At 36.9% G+C, this 18,191-nt stretch overlaps 1 protein-coding gene across 1 annotated transcript; it reads left to right on the top strand.

Moving 5' to 3' along the window:
• The first annotated feature begins 8,744 nt into the window (after nt 1-8,744).
• On the top strand, nt 8,745-9,131 carry LOC117277361 (uncharacterized). Its single transcript, XM_033656790.1, has one exon. The coding sequence runs from the start codon at nt 8,745-8,747 to the stop codon at nt 9,129-9,131; it is 387 nt and encodes a 128-aa protein (XP_033512681.1).
• The last annotated feature ends 9,060 nt before the right edge of the window (nt 9,132-18,191 follow it).

Genomic DNA, 18,191 nt, shown 5'->3' with positions numbered 1-18,191 from the left:
AAGGTTTAAAACAAGATTTTTGTTAACATGAAGTTAATTGACAATTTTTTAATTGATTATGAACAACTATTAAGACCAGATTCACCCAGAAGGGTGCTCCGTTCATATAGGCCGAGGAATGTGAGGAGAGCTTCCAAAAGCTCAAGACAGCTTTGACTACAGCCCCAATGTTGGTATTACCTACAGGTTCAGGGTCTTATATTGTGTATTGTGATGCGTCACATATTGACCTCGGTGCAGTGTTGATGCAAGATGGTAGGGTGATTGCCTACGCGTCCAGACAGTTAAAGGTGCATGAGAATAATTATCTTGCCTACGCGTCCAGACAATTAAAGGTGCATGAGAATAATTATCATGTACACAACCTTGAGTTAGCAGCTATTGTTCATGCCTTAAAGATTTGGAGGCATTATTTGTACGGTATCCATTGCGAGGTCTACACCGATCACCAAAGTCTACAACATCTATTTAAGCAGAAGGATCTTAATTTGCGGTAGCGGAGATGGTTGGAGTTGCTTAAGGATTATGATATCACCATTCTCTATCATCTTGGGAAGGCCAATGTAGTGGCCGATGCCTTGAGTCGTAAGGCGGGGAGTTTGGGCAGCTTAGCATATTTACCGGTAGCAGAGAGGCATTTAGCCTTGGATGTTCAGGCCTTGGCCAACCAGTTTGTTAGATGGGATATTTACGAGTTGAGTCGAGTTTTGGCTTGTGTGGTTTCTTAGTCTTCTCTTTATGACCGTATCAGGGAACGTCAGTATGATGACCCCCATTTGCTTGTCCTTAAGGACACAGTTAAGCACGGCGATGCCAAGGAAGTCACTATTGGAGATGAAGATGTATTACAAATGCAGGGCAGGCTATGTGTGCCAAATGTAGATGGTTTGCAAGACTTGATTTTCCAGGAGGCTCACAGTTCGCGGTACTCCATTCATCCGGGTGCTACAAAGATGTATTAAGACTTGAGACAGCACTATTGGTGGAGGCAGATGAAGAAAGACATAGTGGAATATGTAGCTCGGTGCCTAAATTGTCAGCAGGTGAAATATGATCATCAACGACCAGGTGGATTGCTTCAGAATTGGAAATTCCAGAATGGAAATGGGAGCGGATCACTATGGATTTCATTGTTGGGCTCCCACAGACTCGGAGGAAGTTCGATGCAGTTTTTATTGTTGAATTATTTTAACATGAGCCGTGAGCTCTTTATTGTGAAAAAATATTATTGTTGAATTATTTTGACATGAGCCGTGAGCTCTTTATTATGGAAAAATATTATTGTTGAATTATTTTGACATGAGCCGTGAGCTCTTTATTGTGCTCATGAGCTCTTTATTGTGGAAAAATATTATTGTTGAGTTATTTTGACATGAGTCGTGAGCTCTTTATTATGGAACAATATTGTTGATGAATTATTTTGGCAAGTTAAATTATTTGAGCACCTGAGGTGCAAATTATGATATATTGTGATATTGATACGCATGCGGTGGTATAAGGTCTGGGTATTGAAATGCATGCGGTGAGATAAGGGTGGCTTGATACGCGTGGCTAGTAGGGGGAACTACCAGAAGTCATGCGTTATGATAAGGATGGCTAAAACGCGGGATGCTATTTCGGAAAAAATATTTTCTTTAAAATAAATTATGAAGGCTCCCACGGTGAGATAAGAAAAAGAGATATTGTGAATTTGTTTATGATTTGGGACTACGAGGCGGTACCTCGGGAGTGCCCTTGTTGATATTGATTTATGGCCGCAGTTGCCTTTGATTATTGTTGTGATTTTTTTAAAGTTGAAAAGAATTATGTTTTGTTTCCACGAGGTATCTATTTGCCATTATTTGATGTAATTAAATATGGCATACTACTTAATTCATTTTCATTGCCATTTTATCTTATAATATTATTTAAACATTTTACCATGCCATTATTTATTCTCCAGTAGGGCCTGGCCTGACCTCGACACTACTCTACCGAGGTTAGGCTTGGCATTTACTGGGTACCGCTGTGGTGTACTCATACTACGCTTATGCACATCTTTTTGTGCAGATCCAGGTACATCTTATCAGACCACGCATCAGTAACCTAGTTGTACGAGGAGACTTCGAGGTATATCTGCCAGCGTCCGCAGACTCCGGAGTCCCCTTCTATCTTACTATGTTGTCTTCCTTATTTACTTTAGACTCTGATGTATAGAGACATAGAGAATAAATTCTTAGAAGCTTGTGACTTATTTCTACCGGGTTTTGGGAGTTGAAATTGTTTGAATTGTAGTTTATTTATTTCAGATATTTATTATTCCGCATTGATAGGTTTACCTAGTCTTAGAGACTAGGTGCCATCACGACTTTCTACGGAAGGAATTTGGGGTCGTGATATGACCGAATGTCGAATTATGTGCAAACGACCCCAGATAGAATTTTAATAATTCCAACAGCTCTGTATGGTGATTTTGGACTTAGAAGCGTGATCGAAATTTTATTTGAAAGTTTTACCGGGGAGTTGACTTTTTGATTTTAGGGTCGGAATCCAGTTCTAAAAATTTTCACAGCTCCGTTATGTCCTTTATGACTTGTGTACAAAACTTTGAGGTCAATCGGACTTGATTTGATAGCTTTCGACATCGAATGTAGAAGTTGGAAATTATAAGTTTCATTAAGCTTGAATTGGAGCATGATTCGTGATTTTAGTGTCGTTTTATGTGATTTGAGGTTTCAAATAAGTTTGTATGATGTTTTAGGACTTGTTGGTATATTTGGTTGAGGTCCCGAGAGCCTCGGGTGAGTTTCAGATGGTTAACGGATCAAAAGTTGGACTTAAAAAGTTGCTGTAATTTTCTTCTACTGTAACTGCACAAATCGAGCCCAGAAATCGAGCCCAGGGATGAGGCTCAGGATCGAAGGCCCAGCTCGAGGGACATAATCGAAGGCAGGATCGAAGGCCCAGCTCGAGGGCCATGATCAAGGGTAGGATCTGAAGCCATGATCGAATGCAGAATCGAAGGCATGACCGAATGTCTAGCTCGAGGGCCATGATCGAAGGCAAGGCTCGAGGATTAGGGATCGAGGCCTAGGATCGAGGGTTATAACCGAGGCCAGGATCGAGGGCCATAAAGATCGAAGCCATGATCGATACCCAGGATCGATGGTTGGCTCGGTAGTTTATAAAATTGGAGATTTCGTCCCGAGTTGCCATTTTTGACGAACTTGAGCTTGATTAGAAGCGATTTTTGGCAAATTTTCAAGGAGAAATATTTGGGTAAGTGATCTTAACTCGGATTTGGTCGATATACACGGATATATCATTATTTTTGCCATTTAATTAGTGTTTTGAGATGAAAATTTGGAAAAAGTTTAGAAATCTCATAAAAATGAATTTTTGAGATTTCGGTGTCGATTCAGAGTCGGATTTGAGTGAAACTGGTATGGATGGACTCGTAATTGAATAGGTATCCAGGTTTTGTGAGTTTCGCCGGATTCCGAGATGTGGATCCCACAGGTGATTTTGAGCTAATTTCGGATTTATTGAAAAATGTATTATTTTATTATGAAATTGATTCCTATAATTTTTGTTGACTATATCGAATTAATTATGACTAGATACGAGTAGATCGGAGTAAAAAAATCCAGGAAAAAGCACACTACTTGGTTAAATTGGAGCAAGTCGAGGTAAGTGACTTATCTAACCTTGTGGGGGAAAATTTCCCCTAGGATTGGTATTAATTGTAATGTGATGGAAGTCGTGTACATGAGGTGACGAGTGTGTACACGGACTAAATGTGAAAGATTATGTTTTTAAATTGTGAAGATCATTGTTGCGCATTTATTAAATAATTTTATCTTGTTATATTCTTCATCATTGATCTAAGATATATACTTTAAATTTGTTTGACCTTTTTCTGCTAATTGTTTTACCGGTTTAGTTGAAAATTAGTTTCTTTTATTCTGTGCATTATTTGCAGGTTGATTTTTTTTAAATTAAATATTATTAATATGAAGTATTTGACATTTTTAAATTTGATATTGAAGCAACGTATTAAAGATTTTGAAATATTATTTTCCTGAATTATTTATTTCTGAATATTTTTGTAAGATTTTCGTACTCATCGTGATGGAGCCGTGAGCTCTTTATTGTGGAAACATATTATTGAAGATTTATTTTGGCATGAGTCGTGTGCTCTTTATGGTGAAAACATATTGTTGTTGAATTATTTTGACAAGTTAAATTATTTGAGCACTTAAGGTGCAAATTATGATATATTGTGATATTGCTACGCATGCGAAGGCATAAGGTTTGGGTATTGAAACGCATGAGGTGAGATAAGGGTGGCTTGATACGTGTGGATAGTAGGGGAAACTACTAGAAGTCATGTGGTGTGATAAGGATGACTAAAACGCGGGATGCTATTTCAGAAAAAATATTTTCTTTAAAATAAACTGTGAAGGCTCCCGCGGTGAGATAAGAAAATGAGATATTATAAATTTATTTATGATTTGGGACTACGAGGCGGTACCTCGGGAGTTCCCTTGTTGACATTGATTTATGGCCGCAGTTGCTTTTGATTATTGTTGTGATTTTCTTAAAGTTGAAAAAAATTTTGTTTTGTTTCCACGAGGTATTTATTTGCCATTATTTGATGTAATTAAATGTGACATACTACTTGATTCATTTTCATTGTCATTTATTTTATTATATTATTAACATTTTACCATGCTATTATTATTTTCCAGTATGGCCTGACCTGACCTCGTCACTACTTTACCGAAGTTAGGCTTGGCACTTACTAGGTACCGCTGTGGTGTACTCATACTACGCTTCTACACGTCTTTTTGTGCAGATCCAGGTACACCTTATCAGACTAGGCATTAGTAAACTAGCTATACAAGGAGACTTCGAGGTATATCTGCCAGCGACCGCAGACTCCAGAGTCCCCTTCTATCTTACTATGTTGTCTTCCTTATTTGCTTTAGACTTTATTGTATAGAGACATTGAGAATAAATTCTTAAAAACTTGTGACTTATTTCTACCGGGTTTTGGGAGTTGAAATTATTTGAATTGTAGTTTATTTATTTCAGATTTAATTTTTTTCGGCATTGATAGGCTTACCTAGTCTTAGAGATTAGGTGCCATCACGACATCCTACGGAGGGAATTTAGGGTCGTGACATCTTTAGCCAATGACTTGTTTCCTAGTATGACTCAATTTTGATATTTGACATTAACCATGTTAAATATCTGAGTTATTTGAATTATATGTAAATAATCTTAAAATTTAAACCTTCAAGATAATTATAGATAATCATTAAATATTAATAATGAAACACTACATGAAAAACGGCTAACATTTTCTCAAATCTCGTAGTGATAATTTTATTTTTGCACCATTCTTATTGGTATTATTGGAACCTAAAAATAGTCACAAAGCGAAATAGTAACTAGTATTTATGAGCTATGGCAAAGCACAAAGTTTGGCACAATATGACGATTCTTTGATTACGACGTGACTCTTTTACTATGACTTGAATTCTTATTTGGTATGCTATTATGTTTAAAAAAATATTTCTATTTTGAAATTTCAATTTCTAAAATATTTTGTATATTTAAATAATGATTATCTTTATAATGATGCATGTGAAGATATTATCCTTAATTTAAAATTCACTTTAATCGGCTATCTAAATATTTAAATGATTCTTTGACCGGTGAAACTTTATTTCAGTATGACTCCATTTTGTCGATATCTCTAGCCACATATTTTGAATTTTGAATACCCTATATATATACAAATTTTTGGTTCTTTGAATCATTAAATGTTAGATTAATTGATTGATATTATATAACATTGCATATATTGTCTTAAAATTGTCAAGTAGTTCTCGACACCATACTTGGCTTAACCTCAATGCAAACTATTTAAATTGTATTTAAATTCAAATTCGAATATCATATCAGTTTGTTAGTAATAGTGATTTTTTTTTAAAAGACACACAATGTAAATAAAAGAAATACTTTAAGATATCCTTATCTTATAATCTATGTATTTGAATTGAAAAAAATATTTGAAATCGATGAGATCGGCTTCGAATTTTTTACACTCAACAAAGATGAAACAAAAGAAGAAATTCGTTGTCGTCTCTTATTTCTGATTTTTAGATTTTTCATACATTTTTTCTGTATTTATTTTCTTTCATCTTATTTTTTATGTCTTTATTTTTTTGGTTACAAAAAATTATTTTATTTCGTAATAAAAGGATGAGTTTTAATAGAAATTGTCTACATAAAACTTTATTTATACTTTTAGTCTTTGGTTGAAATTCTGTCATATTTTTATTTTGGCTTTATCTTATCAACCTAAACAGGTGCTCACCCAACCACTTAAATTAAAAAAATTGAGGATGTGTAATTTATATATAATTCATATATAACAGGTGTATACTCGTGTATTGTCGGTATATCATCTATGTATATTAGGTATAAAAAGTAAACAATAAATATGGCCGGATATATATATGTAATAATTCATAAGATTTCGGTTTCTTGATTTTATCCATGATATGACTTCTATTATAATTATTTTAAAAACTCTCTACTAAAATTTTAAAATATCTTATCTTTTATTTTAAAAATTATATTATAATTTAAAAAATAATCCCATTTCGAAATAATTTGTTTACATTTTAAAAATAAATATTTCACGTCATACCAATTTTTTTTAAATATACTTTTTGTTACACTTGAAAATCGTTATAGAAACTATCAATTTGAAACCAATATCTCTCTAGTTGAATTCGAGAAAAAAAAAATCTTTCACATAATCTAGTGATTCAAAACTAATATTCTTCAACGAAAAAAATACTATACCCTTGCAATGTTGGTTTGACTATAGCTAAATGAAGAGGTTTCTGCTTATACCCTTCAATTCCTAGAAGGTGTTAGATAGTAATTAATGATAGCAATTATATAGCCAAAGTTTTGTTATTTGTTTGATATCCATTTATACAAATTGACTCTTCAAACGAACATTTTTCAAAAAGAAAAATAAATAACTTGTTTTGAATATTGACTGATTTTTGTAAGTTTCTTTCTCCAGCATATGATCATTAATCGAATTATGTATGATAACATGATAACAAAACATAAGTTTCTTTTTATTTTAATTCAAATTTAAAAATTTTATCTATAGATTCAAAATTATCCTTTAATATATATTTTTGTGTATATATATATATATATATATATATATATATATATATATATATATATATATATATATATATATATATATATATAGTTGTATTTGACTAACATAGTCAAATATAAAATAAAGTTAACATATACTATTGACATTTATTAGCTTGCCACTTGGCTTAACCATAATGACAATTATATATGGTAACTTTATTCCTTTAATATATATAGAGAGAGAGATATAGATGAGATAATTTATAGCCACACAAATATCTATGAATTATTTTAGATCACAAGTTTCAAAAGCCTTTTTTTTCTTCCTTAAACTCCGTGTCCAGTCAAATAGGTTCAAACAAATTGAAACGAATGTAATAATTAGGAGGGAAGAAGTACGTACAGTTGCAGCTACAATATATATATGTATGACGCACATAAGCGCAAGGGCGATTGTAGCGTATACTCAACGGGTTCAATTGAACCCATAACTTTTGATGCGGAATAAAAATTTATATGAACAAAATCATTAATATTGCAAAAAAAGTAGATATGAACCTATAACTTTAAAATATAATGGGTTCAATGCTAAAAATTTTAAAAGTTGAGCTCATAAAATTTAAATCCTGAATTCGTCTTTTCATGAGCGGATCACTGAATATAGATACATCAAATGCAACTGGCTTACAGAAGTTCAGCCTAAATGTCGTAACAAGGAATTAATTAAAAAAAGAAAAAAAGAAGAAAAACAAAGAACATAAATTTTGTGTCGGTTGTCAATCTTCACATTCCTTTTTTGAAAGCTCTTCAACATTATTGGACAATAAGGCATGCGGAATAGAACAAAAAACGAAAGAGTTCATTTGAGATTCCAACGTTAGCTAAATAAATTTTCAGAATTTATAGCTGCTTTATTCGATATCTAACCAGATTTTGTTGGATATCACAGAATTGGGTCTATTTTTATTTTAGGCCCAAATTGTAATTAGCCCAATTTTGTTGTGTATTTGTTACCCTGTATATGTTGACCCAGCCCACAGTTGTATATAGGTGGGTTACTCAGATATTTTTAGTTAGTCAGAAATATTAAACACAAGATTGAATAAAATTTTCTCTCTCTTCGTCTATCTTCACTCATGGCAGATAGGGTTTTATATGCATTTTTTCCCTGATTTTTGTTCAATCTTCATCCTAACATGGTATCATAGCGGGTCAATCGATTCGTCTTGTCCTCAGCTCTAGACCGGTGGTAACCGTGCTAGGGTTTCTTCGCATCTTCAGCTTGATTTACGACTCTATTTGGTGATAAATTTGGAGATTTCTAGGCGATTCTCTCTCATCTTTTCAAGTATTGATGTATGAAGGCCTTACTTCTTCAGGTTGCGAAGAAGATCGGTACAATTTTATTTTCAGTATACATAATCGCATATTAGGGTTTTCTGAGTTCGATTTTTTTTGCTGTGTTAGTTGATATTTGACTCGTCGGTTCTTATTGACAAAGTTTCTACATTTGCTATTTTCTCCTGTTGTTATTCAACATCTCTGTTGTGATGAGTAATAATATGGAAAATACTGAGTTACATGCAAATGTATTGTCAAATTCTGATGGTTTCACTGAGCTTATCCAAGATCCATCTCATCCTTTATACATACATCCTTCTGATAATCTTGGTGTTCAGCTGGTTACAGTTCCTTTCAATGGAACTGGTTTTGTTATATGGCGCAGTAGTATGCTAATATCTCTCTCAGCTAAGAACAAACTAGGCCTAATCACTGGCAAAGTAGCCCAACCTGCACCTGATTCTCCCTATTTTCCTTTATGGAAAAGGTGCAACAATATGGTCAAGGCCTGGATTACTAACTCACTAACTAGGGAGATTGCTATAAGTGTTATGTGTCTTAGTACTGTCAAGGAAGTGTGGATGGACATAAATGAAAGGTTTGGGTAGTCTAATGGGTCTAAGTATATTCAACTCCAACGGGAGATCAGTTCTACCTTTCAAGGGTCTTCTGATATAGCCACCTATTTCACTAAGATGAGAAGTCTGTGGGATGAATTGAACTCTGCATATGTTGGGCACACATGTTCATGTGGTGCCCTAAGTTCATTGAAGATCAGCATCTCTTTCAGTTCCTAAGTGGACTGAATGATTCCTACTTAACAGCTAAAAGTAGCATCCTTATGATGTCCCCATACCCTTCAATCAGTAAGGCTTATTCTCTTCTACAACAAGATGAGAGTCAGAAAGAGTCTCATCTTGTCTCTTCTGGGTTTTCAACTGATTCGGCATCTTTCTCTATCCCATCAACTCAACTTCACCCTAATAAACAATACACTCAGAGAGTCACTTTTGAATCCAAGAAGCCTTTATTATCTACTACTGTGTCTTGCAAGTATTGTAAGAAAAGCGGTCACGCCATAGAAAAGTGTTACAGACTTCATGGATTTCCTCCTGATTTCAAGTTCACAAAGAACAAGAGATCTGCTTCATGTGTCCAAATGGAGGAATCATCTTACTCTCCTGTTGTTTTCAAAACATATGAGGCTCCATTTCATGGGTTCAGCAAAGAACAGTACAACCATCTCATGACCTTACTCCAACAGATACATATTTCTCCCAACTATACTCCTGCTAGTGTTGCTGCAGATAGTGGTGGATATGCTCATTTTACAGGTGTGTCATATCTTCCAGTAGAGAAAATGCATTCTTTAGCTCATTCTTTGTCTGCATCTTTTAATTCAGTTAGAAAACTTTGGATTCTGGATTCTGGTGCAACAAACCACATGACTCCATACGAAAATTTTCTTCACAATATTCAACATTTAACTTCTCCTTTCTTAATAACCTTGCCAAATGGATATAAAGTGAAAGTCATTTCTACTAGTTCTATGTACCTTAAACATGATATAATTCTACGTAATGTCCTTTTAGTCCATTCTTTTCAATTCAACCTTCTTTCTGTACACAAACTTCTAACTCAATTACAGTGTATGGCCATATTTATCAGTTTATCTTGTTCTTTACAGGGCCCTTCTCTGAAGAGGCCATTAGAAATTGGTAAAGAGGCTCATGGATTGTATTTTCTACTGCTAGACATGCCTTTACTTTCTGTTCATGATTTTTCTGTTGATTCTAGTAATGCTTGTAATATTTCTGCTGATCCCTTACCCCATAGTCCCTCTTGTATTCCAATTTCTATTACTAATAAAATAGATTTGGTCTGGCTTCAAAGGTTAGGGCATATGCCCTAAAAATGACTTCAATTCCTTTTCTTTCTGATAAAATCACATCTAAATAACATTTCTTATATACTATTTTCCCCATGGCTAGGCAACAAAGATTGCCATTCTCAGACAGTACTATCAAAACCACTGCCCCTTTTCAGTTAGTACATATTGACATATGGGGACCTTACCACACTAAAACCTACAATGGTTTCAGTTATTTTCTCACTCTAGTTGATGATTTTACTAGAGTTACCTGGACTCATTTATTTTTTTGTAAAGCTAGTGTCTTGTCTATTCTGAAAACCTTTACTTCCATGGTTAAGGTTCACTTTAATTGCTCTATTCAATCCTTTAGATCAGACAATGCATATGAATTAGGCAGTAGTATTGAAGCAAAGACCTTCTTTGCTGATAATGGCATCCTCCACCAGACCACTATACCACATACCCCCCAACAAAATGGAGTTGTTGAAAGAAAACATAAGCATTTGTTAGAAACTTCTAGAGCTCTATTGTTCCAGTCCAATCTTCCTACTAAATATTGGGGTGATTGTGTTTTCACTGCTACCTACCTAATTAATAGACTACCTTCTTCTGTTTTAGGCAATTCATCTCCTTTGAAAAACTGCATGGCACACCACCCTCTTATGAACATTTGAGATCTTTTGGATGCCTTTGTTTTGCTACTATACCCAAACCTGGTAGAGATAAGTTTCACTCAAGGAAAATTTCATATGTTTTTCTAGGATACCCATGTGGCAAGAAAGGTTACAAACCACTTAACCTCTCCAACCATTCTATTTTCTTCTGAAGGGATGTACAATTTCATGAATCTATTTTTCCCTATTCTTCCTCTGTTTTCCCTGTATCTTTCCCTGATTCTACAGATATTCCTACTTCATCCTCTCCTATAATTTCTTCTTCTCCCATACCTGGTTTCACATCTAAACCCACTCCTTCTTCCACTCCTCCTACTATCTCTCCTCTCTCTCCTTCCATTTCTCCAATTTTCATCTACTTCCTCTCATTTACCAGTTCCTTCTTCTCCCCTCCTTAGGAAGTCCACCAGAGTTCATCAACCTCCTGCTCATTTGGCAGATTATGTGTGCAATTCTGCCCTTCCTTCAACTCCTCTCTCTACTCAGCCCAAGGTTTTCTCTACTGATGTACCACTGCATGAACCTCAGTTCTACCAGCAGGCTGTTTCTCACCCTGTTTGGTAGCAGGCCATGCTACAGGAATTCAAAGCTCTTGAGGCAAATAACACATGGGATATTATTCCTCTTCCTCTCAACAAAAAGCATATCCCATGCAAGTGTGTTTATAAGATCAAACAAAAATCTTATGGGACTGTGGAGATATATAAAGACAGGCTTGTAATAAGGGGAGACACTCAAAATTAGGGAATTGATTATTTTGCAACTTTCTCTCCTGTGGTCAAATTTACCACCATCAAGTGTCTCCTTTCTCTTACTGCAAAAAGGGGATGGATTGTGCATCAACTTGATGTTAACAATGCTTTCCTCCATGGTGATCTCCATGAGGAGGTTTACATGAAAGTCCCTCCAGGTTTATCTGTATTAGGTCCTTCATCTTCTAATTCTTCTTCTCCTTTGGTTTGCAAACTCAAAAAATCACTTTATGGCCTCAAACAAGCTTCTAGATAATGGTTTTCTAAATTGTATGAAGCATTGTCATCTAGAGGATATATTTCAAGCAAGAATGATTATTCTCTTTTTACCAAGTATGTTGGCTCTTCCCTAACTATATTAGCAGTTCATGTTGATGACATTTTGTTGGTTGGTAATGATATCACAGAATTGGATAGTTTGAAGACATTTTTGGATGCTCGGTTTAAGATTAAAGATTTGGGTGAGGTCCACTATTTTCTGGGTCTAGAAGTGTCTTCTCATCTTGAGGATTTTTTGATGTGCCAACACAAATTCACTTTCGAGCTGCTGGCTGAATTTAATTGCACTCATTTTACCCCTGTAGTTACCCCTTTGGATCCTTCCATAAAATTAACCAGTGATGTGGATGCCCCTATGTCTGATCCAAGCATTTTCAGAAGGCTTGTAGGAAAACTAAATTTTCTTTAGCACACAAGATTGACATTGCTTTTTCTGTCCAGCATCTGAGTCAGTTTCTTCATTCTCCCCAGGTTCTCCATATGTTAGCTGGGATTCATGTGCCGAGGTACCTTATGAATGTACCTGGTCAGGGCATTCTATTGTCTAAGAATGCTGACCTGTCACTAGTAGCTTTTTCTAATTCTGATTGGGCTTCTTATGCCCAATCTAGAAGGTCTGTCATTGGGTATTTCATTACTCTTAGAGGATCCCCTATTTCTTGGAAAAGCAAAAAGCAGCCAACCATTTCTCTTTCTTCTGCTGAGGCAGAATATAGGGCTCTAAGGACGGTGGTTGCTGAAGTCTCTTGGTTGATCAGAGTGTTGGTTGATTTGGGCCTGACATTGTCTTCGCCTGTTCCTATATTTTATGATAGTCATACTGCGCTCCATATCGCCAAGAATCCTGTGTTCCATGAGCGCACCAAACATATTAAAGTTGATTGCCATTTTGTTCGTGATTGCTTAGCATCTGGGTTGATTTCTTTACATCATTTTTCCTACTCTACTAATCTTGCTGACATTTTGACGAAGCCTTTTCCAGGTCCAGCTCATCACAATCTACTGTGCAAGCTTGGAGTGCTTCCCCCTCCAGCTTGAGGGGGGTGTTGGATATCACAGAATTGCGCTCCATATCGCCAAGAATCCTGTGTTCCATGAGCGCACCAAACATATTAAAGTTGATTGCCATTTTGTTCGTGATTGCTTAGCATCTGGGTTGATTTCTTTACATCATTTTTCCTACTCTACTAATCTTGCTGACATTTTGACGAAGCCTTTTCCAGGTCCAGCTCATCACAATCTACTGTGCAAGCTTGGAGTGCTTCCCCCTCCAGCTTGAGGGGGGTGTTGGATATCACAGAATTGCGCCTATTTAAATTTTAGGCCCAAATTATAGTTAGCCCAGTTTTATTTTGTATTTGTTACCTTGTATATGTAGACCCGGCCCATGGCTGTATATAGGTGGGTTACTCAGATATTTTTAGTTAGTCAGAAATATTGAATACAAGATTAAATAAAATTTTCTCTCTCTTCGTCTATTTCTCTCATGGCAAATAGGGTTTTCTATGCATTTGTTCCCTGATTTCTGCTCAATCTTCATCCTAACAGATTTATGGAACTATTGTCACACATTTTAACCTAGCTACATTTTGTTGTGTGAGTGTATATATATATATATATTCCTCTAATTTAAGTTAAGTCACATGTAAGTAATTATTAAGTCATTGGGGTTAAAATGCTTACAATGATTTCATGCTGTGGTAAAGAGTTTCCAAATTTGTGTGAAAGATGATGGATTTGTCATTTTAAACATGACAGAGTAGATATTTAAATTCTAACTGGTTGTCGCAGTCTCAAAAAGCACATAGATCATATCTAAGAAGGTTAAAGAATATATGGTCGAAATAGATTTCGCCCTTTCTACGTTCGATCGAGTTCGAGTGTTAAGAAGTTGGAATGAGATTTTGGGAGTGAGCTCTGAGGTCGGTACTAACGAACCTCGAGCCCGAAGGTCGCTCGAGGAGGCGGCTCGATAATCCTAACGAGCCCGTGACCGAATCGATCCGCAAGGCACTGCTTCGAGGTCGGAAGTGCGCGACGCCCATCTCGAAGGTCGAACTCGATCCAAGACCGAAGGGCCCGACCCAGTAACGAGTTCGAGCTAGTATCGAGCTCACAGACAAGAGCCGTTGCAACCACACCAAGAAAGAGAATCTTGGCGGGAATCAAGAAAGAGACAAGTCATTATGGGTCTTCCACTACATGTTTTATTTTATTATTTTTTGGTAATGACCCTCTTCTATAAAAGGGGGAATCCTTGTAAGCTAGAGGAGGTTGAACACAAAAAAGATCACTTCCTCTAGATATTGATAGTAATCCCCTTGTGCTTGTTTTACTTATTCATTCTTTTTGCTTATTATTTTCGTTCTTACAGTCAACAATACACATATTTCCATTTCTCTACGCGATTTATATAAAATTTTATCGCATATCCTTAGAACTATCCACAAATCTAATGTTATCCGATTTTTCTGTAAACAGTTTGGCGCCCAACGTGGGGCTAAGGGTAATAGTGCTCGTTTGATATAAACCTAAAGTACACGCCAGTTTGCAACTTCAAATTAGCAATGGCTTCACCTATCAACCACGAAGCTGGCCTTCAAGATGAAACCAACAACTTGGCACCCGGGGCCGGAAGGTCACTCGATGAAGGTGCTGAGGCTCGAATCGAAGCACCCAAAATTCTAGCTGAAGTATCATTGGATGTCAATTCACAAATAGCTCTAGAGGCGAATCAGTGTTCCGAACCGGAAAGGAGCATTCAGGGCGGTACTCGATCCGTAGCTCGAGACACCCATAACGTGGAGGAGATCGGAGTCAGCTTACGGATAATCTTCGAGATGTTACAAGCCCAGCAAATAGCGATAGCTCAGTTGCAGAGCCAAACTCAGATTGCTTCGTAAAAGCTCATGCCGGAGCCATAAAGGTCGAAACCAGAAAGTCGGACCTGTTCAAGGTAATGCAAAAGGATAACGAGATGCTAAGGGAGTTCGTAGCTCGTTTTCAAATGGAACGAATGGATCTGCCTCCAGTCACAGACGATTGGGTTGTTCAAGCTTTCACTCAAGGTCTAAATGAGCGGAGCTCGAGGGCTTCGCGGCGGCTGAAGCAAAATCTGATCGAGTACCCAACTATTACTTGGACCGATGTGCACAATCGATATCAATCCAAATTAAGAGTCGAAGATGACCAGTTGACTTCTAGGACCATTACGAAAAAGCAAAAGTCGACCAGAGATCGATACCAGCCATATAGCGGAAACGATACTACTGCTGAGTATCCGAGGCCTCTTTAAAATTAACCTCGCACACAGGGGGGCTTTATCATTGAATGCATCTGTGATGATTATCAAGTTCGGTGCAAAGGAAGTTACTTCGTTATTTCATGACAAACAGTGTCTCAACGGGAAATGTTGTAAGGGCGCAACGGTCAACATGAACCATGCTTATATAGTTGGGCCGAGCCCTGACGCAAAACATGAACCCATGTATAATGACCTTCAAAGAAAGCTCTCCTCCTTACCGATATTCTATGTTCAAGATATATTATGCAAACAGGATCGAGTTCGAATCATTCACTCGATTGCCAAGCCTACGGGCTACCTTTATTTCTAGTTGGAGCAATCACTCACTCGACCATTAAGCCTACGGGCTACTTTAACTATTACGCCTACGGGTTACATTGCATCGAGTTCGAATCATTCATTCGATTGCCAAACCTACGGGCTACCTTTATTTCGAGTTCGAGCAATCACTCACTCGACCATTAAGCCTACGGGCTACCTTTATTTCGAGTTCGAGCAATCACTCACTCGACCATTAAGCCTACGGGCTACTTTAACTATTACACCTACGGGCTACATTGCATCGAGTTCGAATCATTCGCTCGATTTCCAAGCCTACGGGCCCTCTTTATTTCGAGTTCGAGCAATCACTCACTCGACCATTAAGCTTACGGGCTACTTTAACTATTACACCTACGGGCTACACTGCATCGAGTTCGAATCATTCACTCGATTGCCAAGACTACGGGCTACCTTTATTTCGAGTTCGAGCAATCACTCACTCAACCATTAAGCCTACGGGCTACCTTTATTTCGAGTTCAAGCAATCACTCACTCGACCATTAAGCCTACGGTCTACTTTAACTATTACGCCTACGGGCTACATTGCATCGAGTTCGAATCATTCGCTCGATTGCCAAGCCTACAGACCCCCTTTATTTTGAGTTCGAGCAATCACTCACTCGACCATTAAGCCTACGGGCTACTTTGACTATTACACCTACGGGCTACATTGCATCGAGTTTGAATTATTCGCTCGACTGCCAAGCCTACGGGCTACCTTTATTTCGAGTTCGAGCGATCACTCACTCGACCATTAAGCTTACGGGCTACTTTGACTATTACGCCTGCGGGCTACATTGCATCAAGTTCGAATCATTCACTCGACTGCTAAGCCTACGGGCTACCTTTATTTTGAGTTCGAGCCATCACTCGCTCGACTATTACGCCTATGGGCTACATTATTTCGAGCAAAACTACTCATTTCTTCGAATTAAAACAAACACTTGACTATTTAAGCTGAAGAACGCTCGAGCCCGATAAAGCAAAGGGGACTACCCACGAGGCCTGAAGGCAACAGAGATTTAAATTCAAACTGTCTATTTAGTTTGAAAGGCCATTTCTCTTCAAAAAAGAAGAAGAAAGATTTGTATTTACAAAATTTTTGTACAGAAGCGCCGAAAACGCCATCAGAAGTTATCCGATTCAAAGCATGTTGGGCCTCATTGAAAAGACAGGAAGCCCCTCCGCATTCATCACTGATTGATCTTCTCCGGTCACCAAAGACCGAATGTAACTGGCAATTCCCACTGGGGAAGAAAAAATTCGGGTATCCTCGATAAAGTCGAGGACTATAAAGACGCATAAGATGATCGAGTATTACATACGTCATGGTCGGGATCGATAAAAATATCAGTGTATATCTGATCGAGCTGCTGGGAAATCATCAGATAAAAATATCAGTGTATATCTGATCGAGCTGCTGGAAAATCATATCGTTTCTCGCCACATCCTTTTCCGAGAAACGAGGGGACTATCTGTATACTCTCGAAATAAATTTCGGCCTTCCTACGTTCGATCGAGTTCGAGTGTTAAGAAGTCGGAATGAGATTTTGGGAGTGAGCTCTGAGGTCGGTACTAACGAACCTCGAGCCCGAAGGTCGCTCGAGGAGGCGGCTCGATAATCCTATCGAGCCCGTGACCGAATCGATCCGCAAGACACTGCTTCGAGGTCGGAAGTGCGCGACGCCCATCTCGAAGGTCGAACTCGATCCAAGACCGAAGGGCCCGATCCAGTAACGAGTTCGAGCTAGTATCGAGCTCATAGACAAGAGTCATTGCAACCACACCAAGAAAGAGAATCTTGGCGGGAATTAAGGAAGAGACAAGTCATTATGGGTCTTCCACTACATGTTTTATTTTATTGTTTTTTAGTAATGACCCTCTCCTATAAAAGGAGGAATCCTTGTAAGCTAGAGGAGGTTGAACACAAAAAAGATCACTTCCTCTAGATATTGATAATAATCCCCTTGTGTTTGTTTTACTTATTCATTCTTTTTGCTTATTATTTTCGTTCTTACAGTCAACAATACACATATTTTTATTTTTCTACGCGATTTATATCAAATTGTATCGCATATCCTTAGAACCATCCACAAATCTAACGTTATCCGATTTTTTCGGTAAACACAAAGTCTTATTATACCTCGTTGAATAATACTTATATATAATATGGTTAGAATGCTCCTTCATTTCTTGAACTCTTTTAACTAGCGTTGGACATAGATTTGGTTTTAAAAAGTTGAGTTTTTGAAAATGAGATGAAATATAAATTTTGAAAGTTAGAAATTGTGTTTGGACATGCATTTTACTTGAAAAGAATTTAAAGTTTTATGAGTAGAAGACTTCAAAAACTACTCTAGAGTTGTTTTTGGGATTTGAAAAAATTTATTTTCAAAATTTGCCAAAAAATGATAAAATTCTATAAACAAATAGATAATTGAAAATAAAATTTAAAGAAAAGCTTC

Source organism: Nicotiana tomentosiformis, chromosome 7, assembly GCF_000390325.3.
Source record: "Nicotiana tomentosiformis chromosome 7, ASM39032v3, whole genome shotgun sequence".
NCBI lineage: Eukaryota > Viridiplantae > Streptophyta > Magnoliopsida > Solanales > Solanaceae > Nicotiana > Nicotiana tomentosiformis.
The sequence above is the reverse complement of the archived record's forward strand: the minus strand, read 5'-3'. Positions and strand labels throughout refer to the sequence as shown.